The following is a 12,801-nucleotide window of genomic DNA, read 5'->3' as shown; positions in this document are numbered from 1 at the left end:
TAACCATCAGTTTGGAAAAGGCTAGCTTATTCAATTCCTTCTTTCAAAGAGTCATCGCCAATATTTCACAAAATACCTCCGATGGCTTACCAAATCGTGTCGGTTAACTAATGCCCAAAATTGAATTCTCATATAATGGAATAAAACGTTTGCTGAAAAATATCAAGCCTAATAAATCCTCCGGACCCGATGAAACACCCGATCGTATATTTAGAGATCTAGCTTTGGAAATTGCGCCGCATCCAGCCGATCTGGTAGATCACATGTTTCCCAGAGATTGGAAAACGGCTAACGTAGCACCAATATTTAAAAACGGGACAAGGAGGAACCGAGCAATTACAGACCTATTTCCCTCACATCCATTTCGTGTAAGATTATGGAACATATAGTGGCTAGTTCGATCGTGAGATACCTCGATAATCAGGCGTTATTAATGAAAAATCAGCACGGTTTCCGAAAAGGTAATCCTGCGGGACACAACTTGCGGTCTTTGTTAATGATATTCATATTTCGGGAGAGCGCAATGTTCCAGTGGACGCGATTTTTCTAGATTTTAAGAAAGACTTCGAGAAAGTACCTCATAGTAAACTCCTCGCAAAGGTATGGCATATATAGCTTATGGCATAGATAAAAATATCAGGGGCTGGATTAAAGACTTTTTGAATTGTCGGGTACAAAGAGTGGTGATAAAGGGAGTTAGCTCAAATGCAGAAGAAGTTACTTCATGTGTTCTGCAGGGAAGTGTCATCGGACCTCTTTAATTCCTACTTTACGTTAACGACATAGACTTCGAAGTCAGTCACTAATAAGATACCTTTATTTGCCGATGATGCAGTGGTTTACCGTGATCCTGAGGACAGAGCAGCTTTATCAGATGATCTTAATGTTATACAACGCTGGTGCGATGCTTGGCAATTAGAATTAAACTTAAAAAGTGCTTAGTCAATTTTTTTTTCGAAAAAGAGCAATTCCCACCGTTAATACAACACAATCCTTTTAAGGCTACGGTGAGAATTCGATCTAACCAGGTATTTCTACGTAAATCCTCGCAGTTTTTCATTATTAAAATAGTTTCCTCTTTTTGAGACAAAGTAGAGCATCTATAAAACTTACAGGACAGTGTAAGGGCTCATAACTCATTCATATATGAGCAAAAATAATTTTATTGCCATTCGCCTTCATAGAAAGTTTAAAATCGTTTAAAATTTTAAATTAATAATGCTAATTTGAAGACCGCAGATGACCCTGGAAGTTAATAATTTTATGATCGAGGACAGACATCATCGAAATGCAGTGTCGAGCGTAATGCTCATTTTATTAAAGCTAAAATATTCCCCAAGGGGGAAGGGCCGCGACACCTCCCTTGGATTCCCACGGCTACACTCGGGTTGGTTGACTGGTTTCCAAATATGGCAAAGGAGAAAGATGCACGTTAGAAAATAAATTACTGATTGCATTTATGGCGAAAAGTAAAATCGCTATATCCCTAGCCAAAGTAGTGGTACAACAATCTTTTCACAGAAATTAAAAAAGTGAAAACCCCGGAAAATTTTTTTCACTTTGCTCTTACAACATCATCGCATTATCTCGTCAATACTTTCTCGATTAGCAGACGTAGAAATCCCTGCTCGCTTTTGAAGGGATATGTAAATAAGATGAATTGCGTTTCCCGCATTTGTTCAATTAGAAGCAATTTGTGGGAATGCGTGAACGCGGCCGTTGGATGAACGAGAAGAAATGTTTCGTCATGGTGCACGTCTAAGGATAAGTCTACTTGCACCATTGGAATCACAGATTTCCATTTTTGCCGCTATTATCCGAAAAAGAATTCACGTGTAAATGTGAAGAACATCGTTATCACTTTATCTCTTCCCCCAGAACTAAATCAACATGTGCTCAGCGGGAATGACTTTCCGAGCTGATAAGTTTCTCGGGAGTTGATAATGAGGGGGGCTGGATTCTCCCTACTCATTCTGACTCGCGTAGCGAGTCTTTCCAGAGCGTCGCGCTGCCTTCAAAGCTCAAGGTCGCAGAGCGAAGTCCATTCTAGTCAGTCAGACCGCTGTTGTCGATCGCAGACCGACAGCCGACTGGCGAAGCTCTTGCAGCGAAGATTGGCATCGGGGACTTTTTCGACGCTTGCCGGCAAAATGGTGAAGACGAAGAGGTTTGTGACCGTGAAGAGGTTCGAAGGAGAACCTAAACCGTCAGATTTGAAACTAGTGGAAGAGGAGTTACCACCGCTTAAAGAAGGAGGTACTGTGACCACGAGTATTCTGTTGCATTGAACTCGTTAGACACGAGAAATTCACGATAATTATGTAGGAGGTAGGAAACCAGAAGCCGCGTAATCTTCTCTTTGCCAATGGTGTTATTGATTTTAAGAATCTATTCGAAAAACGTTGCACCATCCTCAATTAATCCGAAATGTAAATTACAGTTAGTTGCAGGGTGTCCAGTTATGTTTTCTTTGGGGGACTAAGAAATGTAGCGATGTTCAGTCTGTGTCCATCCAAAACCTACTTAAAATGGTAGACGACCTATTTATAATATCGATCATTCAAGCGCAATGTGCTAAGACTATCAATTAACATTAAAACGTTATAATTTAGCGTTTCTATTCCATTGAAGTAATAATTTTCCAAAACATGTATACATATCTTTATTTTCATGAATTAAAACATTTAAGTAGGAGTGAATAAACTTGAGTAGGTGAAGCAGTTCATATATCACGGGCAGTATTTTAGAGAAAAATTGGTGGAGTAGTGGAAACATTCGGAGAAAAATTGCTTCAGAGAAGGAGAAATTTTCAAAGAGAAGATAATAGGTGACAGGTACACAAAGTAAAAATGTGAAAAAACCTAAATATTTTGCAAGTGTTCACGATGCGCAGAAGGGTGTACGATTAGTCGTTTGGGAATGCTATTAGCCTACCTTTAATTGATAGAATACCTTGAATGAATTATTACATGGTTTGAATAAAAAGTTTTGGGAAAATTTTCGGAAAAAAAAGATTTATTTCAGATATTTTCACAATGCCTCAAAATTCTTCAGAGTACATCCCTTCGTCGCGACAGGGACTTCGAGCGTCGACACACTTTTACCAGCGGCTTTTCCACGTCTCGAAGGCTCCCTGGTAAGCGGATTCCGGAAGGGCCGTAAGGGTACGCGAGCCAGATTCTTTGACGGCACTTAGGGTCCCGTGGTGGTGTCCTTTGAGGAAGGATTTCACTTTCGGGAATATGAAGTTGTCGGCTGGTGCCAAGTCGGGACTTTAAGGGGGTTGGGAATCGTCGCGATAATTTTGGAGAAGGTCTTCACAAGCAGACAGTCGCCTCTGCTTTTGGTCATCCGTCAAGACCTTCGGGACGATTTAAGTGCAGATCTTTCGCATCGCCAAACTTTCAGTGACAACGGTGTACACTGTCATCTTATCAATACCAAAACGATCTGCGATCATGCGCAAACTTAACCGACGGTCTGAATTCATTACTTCACGTACACGTTAGGAAAAAAATGTTTACCAATTCTCTTTATGCTAACCTTATATGTTTAAAGCAAAACTTTAGGCAACTGTAGGCAGGCAGTAAGTACACCCATTAAAATAGGGCTCACAAGGGCATTCGGTGGAAGAAGAACGTTTTCTTCGATTATCCTAAAGAAGGGCTAACCTGTCCACCATATGTAAAGTAGCGATACGGCGACGGACCTCTACAATCTGAAGCTCTGAAAAAACCTTTGACATATTCCAGGCTGAATATTGTTTCAGAATCGCGGTGGGATGTGAAATAAATCTGATAGTATTGAAAATTAAACAATTAATTTTAACAAAAATTGCCATTTCGAGGTTTTCTTTGAATAGCATCAATAAAAACCAGGCTTTTAAAAATGTTGTTAAGTCCATTTCGATATTCCCCACTAAAGTCTATTTTTTTATCAAAAAACATCCTCGAAAACTAAAGGGATCTCAAAAAGTATTTATAATTGTCTCTGAATTCCTAGTTCGACTAGAGAGTGGATAAAATAAATGAAAATATCGGGGAACAGCCATTGGAGGCTTATAATTGGTTGATTAGAGAGAGGGAAACAGTTAGTCGATTATTTAGTGACAATTCACGCGAAACCTCTACATAAATCAGAAGATAACATTTTTAGAGGAATGAACATGAGCAGTGACCGATAGATACAGTACCAAAAATATGAAAAGGCTGGGGTAGGATTAAAATTGGGCAGTAAGCTGATTAAAAGAATTTGAATTACAGATAAGTCATCCAACTGGATAGGCATCCAGGTATTAGTAATAAAGGGTTATTAAAAGGCATTACATTACCTAACTGTGAGATAATAACGATAAATGATAATCGATAGAAATGAGTTTCAAGGTTTAGGGAAGATACGTTGATCATTAAAACTAGGAGGACATACAGGTAATTTAATTTGAAATAGGCAGTTTACTTTTATTTCGACAATATTTTCGACGGAAATGACGCTAGCAGTGAGGAAATTAGAAGATAGATTTGCACGACGAAAATAATAATTACAGAGACGAGGTACTTGTTAATAGAAGCTATAAGTGATGACGCATAGGCAAGATTATCTTCCAAATATAGCGTAGCGTTTTAATTTTTCCGAAACTTGGTGGTTCAATTGGGTCCGATTAACCTGGATGATATGTTGGGTTCGAGGCAAGAGTGAGACAATAAATTAAATATAGAGGAAGACTAACGATGAGATGCTACATGTGATGGAGGTGAAGAGGAAGTTTTGGGGATATTCAAATGTGGTAGAAAATGTAGAGCGTCGGGATTAATGAGAGAAAATAGATCTTTGACAACACGATAGAAGAAGAAAAAAGATTTATGAGGGGATGCAGAGGGATAGTTTGGTGGGCATAAAGATAAGAAGAAAGTATGAGATGACGTAGGAGAGAGAATAAAAGATGTTTGTGGGCTGCAGTAACTTAAGCAATCCACGATGTTGTGTTGTAATTTGCAAATTCCATCCCAAGCCTTCTTCAAATTGGTGAACTACCTTTCGTATATTAATAATGCTGTAAAGAAACCATTTGATCATAATCATATTTCTCATTTTCAAGAATATCTTTAAATATATACGATGAAAACCTCGACAGACCCATTTCTCGCTCTTTAATCACCTAATGATCTACAAGCTCAACACTTACTCCTACTCCTCCTTTGATACTCGTATCTTTACGCCACGAAGATGAAAAGTTCGGTTAGTAAGGGGACTAGCCGTCTAAAAAAAGTATTTCATCACGAATTTAATCAGTAAGAATCAGTTAACAATCTTGGAAATCATGAGGAGGAAAAAAATTAAATATTAATTAGGAAAAAGTAAGCATGTCGTAAGACGACTATCGGGTGTGTTTCATAATCAATAATAAACCCAAAACATTTCTACTATGATGAAAATTACTATCGGATTAGGAGTTATGATCCTGCTATTGTGGCTACAAATATCCGATGGAAAAATATTTCTCGCAACGAACGCGGTATTATTCAGTCGAGGGTCGAACCTGTCTTGTATTACTCCCGGACATAATAAGGAAATGTATAATACTTCTAGTGCCAAATTCAACTCTTTAAATTCATACTTTTCAAGTGAAATATGTATGTATATTTCTATTTTTCTTACAGAATTCCTATGCAAAGCGCTATGGATGAGTGTGGATCCATATATGAGGTGAGTTGTGAGCCAAATTTATCATCTTAAACATGAGATATCATTCAATATCATATTCTAAAGCTTAAACAGCATCATTTCTGTCTATGTTCTCAAGTAATCGTATATCAATCGGACAAATTTGGTGGGCGAAACACGGCAAAAATATTTTAGTTTATTGTGATTGGCCGCGTTGTGCATAAGGGCTGCAAAGAGTGCGTTTATTTTTCACAAACAAAGGGACGCGGGGAATCAATTTGGTGCTGAATAAAATATAATTTATTATCTAAAGTCATTTTTCTACTGTTTAAGGAAAGCCTATATTTCCCTTTATGACTCATCCTGTAACTTGATATTCACTTTTTTCACGAGAAAGTTCACCTGTATTTAGGACTGAATTTCAGTAATAAATTTTTTTTCAAATAAGTACAAGGTATCGGTTTCAGGTGTTACAACAATTAATATTACTTACCACATCAAGGTCATATAGCTGGTTCCCAAATTTAGGTTCACTGTCTTCTAACTGTCACTAAGGACTTCTTTTTATTTCTTATTTCACGCAAATCCTGCACGTTGGTTGTAAATGATTAGGGAAACTCTTTGGAAATAAAAGGTGAAATCCAGCCTCAAATTGATATCATCCTTAATTGACATTTTAATTTATTTGCCGTTGAATTTAAGGGCATGAAAACGCCAAAATCATCCTAATGAGGCGAAGGTTTGCAAATTTGGTAGCGCACGCATTAATATTGGCGCGATGCATTCACGATGATTGAGTTCTAATCGCATTTTCTGTGGAATTTAGGTAAAAGTTTCCTAGTTGTAGTTATTAGGAAAGATGACGAGTATATGAGATCATTTGGGGAAAAAAGTCGCCCTTGGACGATAGCTTCCTTCAGCGAACTTCTTCAAATGACGTAATACTATGGACATTAGTTATATATTATATATACAACTAATGGGAAACCATAACCTGCACAGGGAAAGGAACTGGCCCCCCTACCCTGATGTTTGAATTTCACACGACGTCGGGCTTAGTGCTGGGTGAACACCTACCAAACCGACTTGCTTCGGCGAGCATCGACCCGGCAAGTCGAAAGAGGAAACTTTTTTACGCTTATGATCATCTCGAATCCACCTTCCCCACAATTCCTCTGTTCGTCTTTTATGTGTTTATATACATACACACACTTATAAAAGTATCATATATTGACAAGATTTGAAGAGAAATTATTATGTAATGATAAACCATTGTCGATTAATGCCTTGCACCACACCAAGCTTAAAGAATTCACGGATTTTATTCGGCTGTTCTAAGAACTTTGACGCTTTATGTACTTCACTGAATAACCTTATAATTCACTGTATAAACTTCAAATAAAAGGAATTTAATTTTATCATTAATTTTTCTTCTCCGTGTTTATATAATATTTTAACATTGCAGGGCGTACGCCCCCCGCTTTCCCTTGGGGATGACCATGATGGGATCACAAGTAGCTGAGTAAGTAAATTTATATTAATTCGCCTACTTCAAATGCCTTTCCTGTTTACGACGCAGTAATGCAGCAATGGTCAGCTATTTGAGAAGCCAACATGAAATAGTATCCAAAATGATCGCATTATCGCGTTGTGGTGAGAGTCATGGTTTCCTCAAAACTTTCGTCAGCTAGTCGTAGGACAGATTTATTGATTATGAACGGTATGTTAATTGGAGACAAAATTGTGCATCGCTGAAATGATAATCTGAAGAAAATAAAACCAAATATTTCCAAAAAATTTCTTAGAGTAAATAATAAGTTGAATTCCAAGGAATCTCCATTTCTAGAATCATATTTGATCAACCCAAAAAGTTAAAATTATGCCTAACTTTCTCGCCGATTGCAATAGTGAAAGCTACTTTTTTAATTTTAATTCCAAGTGTATTGTAGTTCAGTTAAGGGAAACCAAATTCATTCAGCTGCAATTTGACTATTAGAATTTGGAATCGTCGTGAAAAGCTGTAAAATGTGATTCATGAAACTATCAATTCTATCAGGATTTTTCGGTTTTTTCTTATGGGGTGACTATTTTTCCTTAAGTGTAAGTGCTAATCGCAAATAAAAATACATTTTCAAACCTTCCGTTTACACAGTACATCAGCAGGTATTTCAGGTGCGTAAAGGACTGGTTTAAATCTTCAGCTTTTCCCCATATCCACCGTAATCCTGTAGATCAGAAAAGAGGTCATTGAAGTCTACACGGGTAACTTGTTGGACTAGGTAGCCACATTTAGAGCCATATTTATAAACCACTCTCCGAATATTATAAACCCACAAATGCCTCGTATCGTATTCACAAAGTTATGATGGTTAATACATAAAATTAGTAGTACATATAAAGCTATTTGTGACTTCCATTGCTTAAATTAAATGGATTTCCACTGGTTCCAAAACTTAGTAATTCATAAAATTGGTCAATTACTATTGGTGAGGACTCAACCCGTCATTCATCTTCGCGGTAGCTCTCTTAAGAATTATTTAGTCCTGCTTTTAGCTCGTAAAATAATACAACTTATATTTTGCCGGGGAGTCCAAAGGTATCACCATCAAACACCTTTTGAAACCGAGATCCACTACTTGGTCGCTGCAGTAAATTCTATAACCGCTAGCTTACTCCGTTCTCGTATATCCGATAAAAATCCAGAATTGTATATATACACACATATAATTAATTATTTTACCCCACCAGAATCATTGACAGCAAAAATCCCGAGTTCAAAGTTGGACAACACGTCGTTGGACATTTCGGGTGGCAGACGATCTCAATCAGCGACGGCAATGCCACAACACTGACTGGACACGATAAACCATATATCATCCCAGATTTTGAAGGCCTGCCGATTTCTTTAGCCCTTGGAGTACTAGGAATGCCTGGGTAAAAACACTTTTAATTTACTCGACCCGTGTTCCATATCAGTAACGCCGAGAGCCCTATTAAAAAACTAGTGCGGGGCAAGCTATCTCCCTGATACCAGTCGTGCGCACTAATAGTTTTATTCTATGTCCCACCTGATTCAAGTTATTGGGAAATTTTGATTAAAATCCTCCCCTAGGCATATGACTGTATTTATGAAAAATTCCTAATGTGCATTGAGTTATATCTGAACTCGTAACTGTAAATAATGAGGTACGACCCTCAGTGTTCTTTGATGTAAAAATGACGTACTCTAACTAAAATGTGAGGTCACTTCAATATTCACATTTACCCACCTAAATTCCCAGGAATACCGCATATTTTGGCTTACTCGAATTATGCCAACCGAAAGCTGGGGAAACGGTCGTGGTAACAGGAGCAGCTGGAGCTGTCGGAAGTCTTGTTGGCCAAATAGCACGAATCAGAGGTTTGGAACGATTTTATCACTTATTATTATTATGACTGCTATTTTTATTACATTGTACCCTGCAAGCCATCGCTATGGGGTGTTGCAGGGGGTAATTACCCACCAGACTACTTTTAGCACAACATATTATCCCCCCCCTGTCACGGTCGGATAACGGCATTTTGATCCCCTAACGTTAGAGGGAAAAATGACATTTTAAATCTATCTCCTTTACAATTCATCTCTCTGATGTTATTTACATTATCTCTCCTACTTTACTGTAATGGGGTTGATAATACATTTTCAACATTACTCGTTGAATTAAATTACGAATTATCACACGACTTAATTATTAACTACGCGGATGAAATCATTTGTATGCTCATTCCATGACGCTCGAGTCAGGCTGCAGAGTAATAGGTTTTGCCGGAAGTGACGAAAAATGCCGATGGCTGAAGGAAGACCTCAAGTTCGATTCGGCATTTAATTACAAGAAGGTCACCGTTGCCCAGGCCCTGGAGGAAGCCGCTCCCGATGGAGTGGACTGCTACTTCGACAATGTACGTATGGTACGAGTGTACGTGTGTCTTTAAGTATATCTGTGTGCCTTTCATGCAGTTTAATCGGGGCAAAAATAGTCTACTTTTTGGCATTGTTGGTAAATTTGTCTCTCAGAGTTTCATAACAAACAATTTCGATATCAAATGTTTGAATTCATCCCCCGCGCTTGAATAAATGGCTGTATGACGTGCACTTAAACATACACGTATAAATAAGCTTACATACACATCCAGGTAAAAGTACCATGAGTGTAATCTCGGACTATTTTTTCATAGGTTGGCGGTGAAACAAGCTCAGAAATTATAAGACGCATGAACACTTTTGGAAGGATTGCAGTTTGTGGTTCAATTTCGTCTTACAATGCAACAAATATTCCGACAGGTGAGTTATTTCATCTGAATCTCTCAAAGTATACTCAAGCCGAAACTAGTTCACGACTGGAATATATGATTTTAGAGCATCACCTTTTTAATATACTTGGATAATATTGCAAAAATTAAACTAATATTTATTTTAACTAAGTATTCCAATCTTCTGCGGTGTGCTTTCATTGAAAATATACAATTTCTCTGAATGAGAACCAAGGGGGTTTTAATTCATCTCCCAATTGAAATCCAAACATAAGTCTCAATATATTTGATTTGATATGATGATCGCATGATTCATATAAATGTCACATTCTTGTAGGCAGGAGTTCATGTGTACCTTATTTGTACTACAAACTTGATATATAGTATCTAGACATCGAAAGAAGGTTAGTGTGAGAATGCTTTCCCAAATTGTGAAGGAGATGCATGTAATTAGATTCTTCTCAAGTGAACTCAAACATGTTCATCGAATAACAATTGTAGCAAAATAAACTCGAAATGATCAACGGGTCAATTTAAAAGATTTTTTTTTGCAAAAAGAGAGATTTTTTTTATTTGCTGATATCTACCTAAATATAAATGAAAGTTATGCGGAGCATAAAAAATAATGATAGCTATCAACTTAGTAAATCATTCTAGTAGAATTAGTATTCGGGGAGGCCTGTAGTTTAGCCCTATCCGAATTGCCCTCTTACCATCTTATAACATCTACGTATCTTGTCTTTAAGACTAGCAATAATACGGTTTCACCAAATGTTTCTCAAGCGTATGATTATCAAGTTCACCATATGATGATGGACTGCTCAACTTCCTCTTATAGAATACATGTCCACGAAGTTACTGGAAATCAGGAAATTGTTTTTGTCGCTGAAATCAGGCCGCAGGCAATAATGAATTTCAAGGAAATTCAGAATTATTAAGATCTAAAAATAGTGGAAATGTAACTTGGACAGAAGTGGACCTCTATCCAACTGCTCCCGAGGCATGTGCACGTACATTTTGCAACCAGCAGGAGGGCTGTTGCTTTGTCCTTGTTTTTACCAAGTGGAATGTTCTTTATTTTATCTAATAACAATATAATAATCAAGTTTTTCTTTGCCAATACTACATCGGGTGGCCATTTAGACTGATTGTGATTATTCTAGAATAAAGCGCCAGACAAAACATTTTTCGGTACCATTCATAATCTCACCCGCGAAAAGAATGTTATAAACATTTATTTTGTGCACCATGATATAATACGATCACGATTACCATTCCTACTAAGATTAGATAAACATTGAACTATTGAAATTTCAGAACTACGAAACATGTTTACAAGATTCCTTTTTATCAAAATTGTACACATTTTATGCACTATAATTTATTTCCAGCAACCGCTCTCCAGATGCCATTTGTTTCAAAGCAGCTGAAGATGGAAGGATTCTTAGTTAGCCGATGGGTCGGGCGCTGGAATGAAGGAATATTGCACAATTTGAAATGGATTAAAGAGGTATATTTTAATTTACCAAATGAATGAAATTGGGCCAAAATATTTGGTGAATTCTTTCTCGTGATTTCATTTACAACCGGTAACAGCCCATAAAATTGATTTCATTTTATCCTAAGCGACACCTCTCTTCCTTTCTCAGGGGAAACTGAAGTATCGCGAAACCATCACCGAAGGGTTCGAGAGAATGCCGGATGCTTTCATCAGCATGCTGAGTGGAAAAAATATCGGGAAAGCTGTAGTGAAGGTGTAACATAGTTCCTTATATGTTCATTAAACATGTGACAATTGATACTTCTTTTATGTCGGTAACCACAAGTTACGGACTTGCATTATAGGCGAACTATTCCTCAACATCTCAAATTTTTAAATGAAATAAGTTATTATTATTGGTGAAATGAGCATACGTGACTGAAAGTAGTTCAACTGAACCTTGTCAGAAAGAATAATTCTACCGTAGAGAAATTCCCGGAATCGACCTATTCTAGGTATAAATTGCGGGAATGAAATGTCCTGCGTCGCTCAAAAATTAACAAAACTCTTTGGATAGGGAGCCAACATGCCTCAAATCTGTGTACATTACAATGTTAAATTGTTACCCAATGGTTAAACTATCCAAGAAAATATATATAAGAAAATGCCTACATCCACACAATTAATGAAATTTCTTTCTAATATCTTTGAGAAATCTATGACAAATTCTAGAATGTTTCAACGAAAACATGGCTTCTCGCCGGTGTACCTCTCGCAGTGGTATTGCCAATAACAACTTACAAAATTATGAATAAAATTCAAATTTAAATGAATGATAATTCATGCAAAACTCATCTTCTCATTATTACCACATAAGGCTAGTTGGTTATATTCTTTTGTTATACATTTACATTATTAACAAATTTGATACCTCATCTAAATTGTTTATTGACTGGAATCACGTCATGATATGGAACTTTGATTGAAGTGATAGAGATTTTTGTGGAATGAGTTTTCAATTTAAATCATATTACGATACGGCTTAAGCCTTCTGAGTATCCTCTTTTAATCCATACATGACTAGTATGAGCTAGTAAGGAGCATGACTACTCTTTCAAAAATAATCGCAGCGTTTATTTTTTCTTTTTGGAACATTTTTCACACGTTCCAAATTACAGTTCTCATTACAAGGAAGCATGCGTTTCACAGGTTGTCCAAGAATCTGTATGTTGTTTCTCCCCGAGCTTTCCACGCTTTCCAGGTCCAATATCACGTTTTTCAAGGGCAATAGTCTACGCAAATGTAGCCGAATTTTGAGTCAAACCCGAGGAAAATGCAAATTTTCATAGACAATACGTGATGGAGAACAG

At 37.2% G+C, this 12,801-nt stretch overlaps 1 protein-coding gene across 1 annotated transcript; it reads left to right on the top strand.

The window, feature by feature from the left end:
• Nucleotides 1–2,087: 2,087 nt before the first annotated feature.
• Nucleotides 2,088–11,736, top strand: LOC139698844 (prostaglandin reductase 1-like). Its single transcript, XM_071597777.1, has 9 exons — nt 2,088–2,256; nt 5,658–5,703; nt 7,127–7,183; nt 8,410–8,595; nt 8,943–9,061; nt 9,446–9,600; nt 9,877–9,982; nt 11,343–11,461; nt 11,601–11,736. The coding sequence occupies exons 1-9, from the start codon at nt 2,151–2,153 to the stop codon at nt 11,709–11,711; spliced, it is 1,005 nt and encodes a 334-aa protein (XP_071453878.1). The 5' UTR covers nt 2,088–2,150; the 3' UTR covers nt 11,712–11,736.
• The last annotated feature ends 1,065 nt before the right edge of the window (nt 11,737–12,801 follow it).

This window comes from Hetaerina americana, unplaced genomic scaffold (genome assembly GCF_022747635.1).
Source record: "Hetaerina americana unplaced genomic scaffold, ioHetAmer1.1.p SCAF_9, whole genome shotgun sequence".
NCBI classification, from domain to species: domain Eukaryota; kingdom Metazoa; phylum Arthropoda; class Insecta; order Odonata; family Calopterygidae; genus Hetaerina; species Hetaerina americana.
The sequence above is the reverse complement of the archived record's forward strand: the minus strand, read 5'-3'. Positions and strand labels throughout refer to the sequence as shown.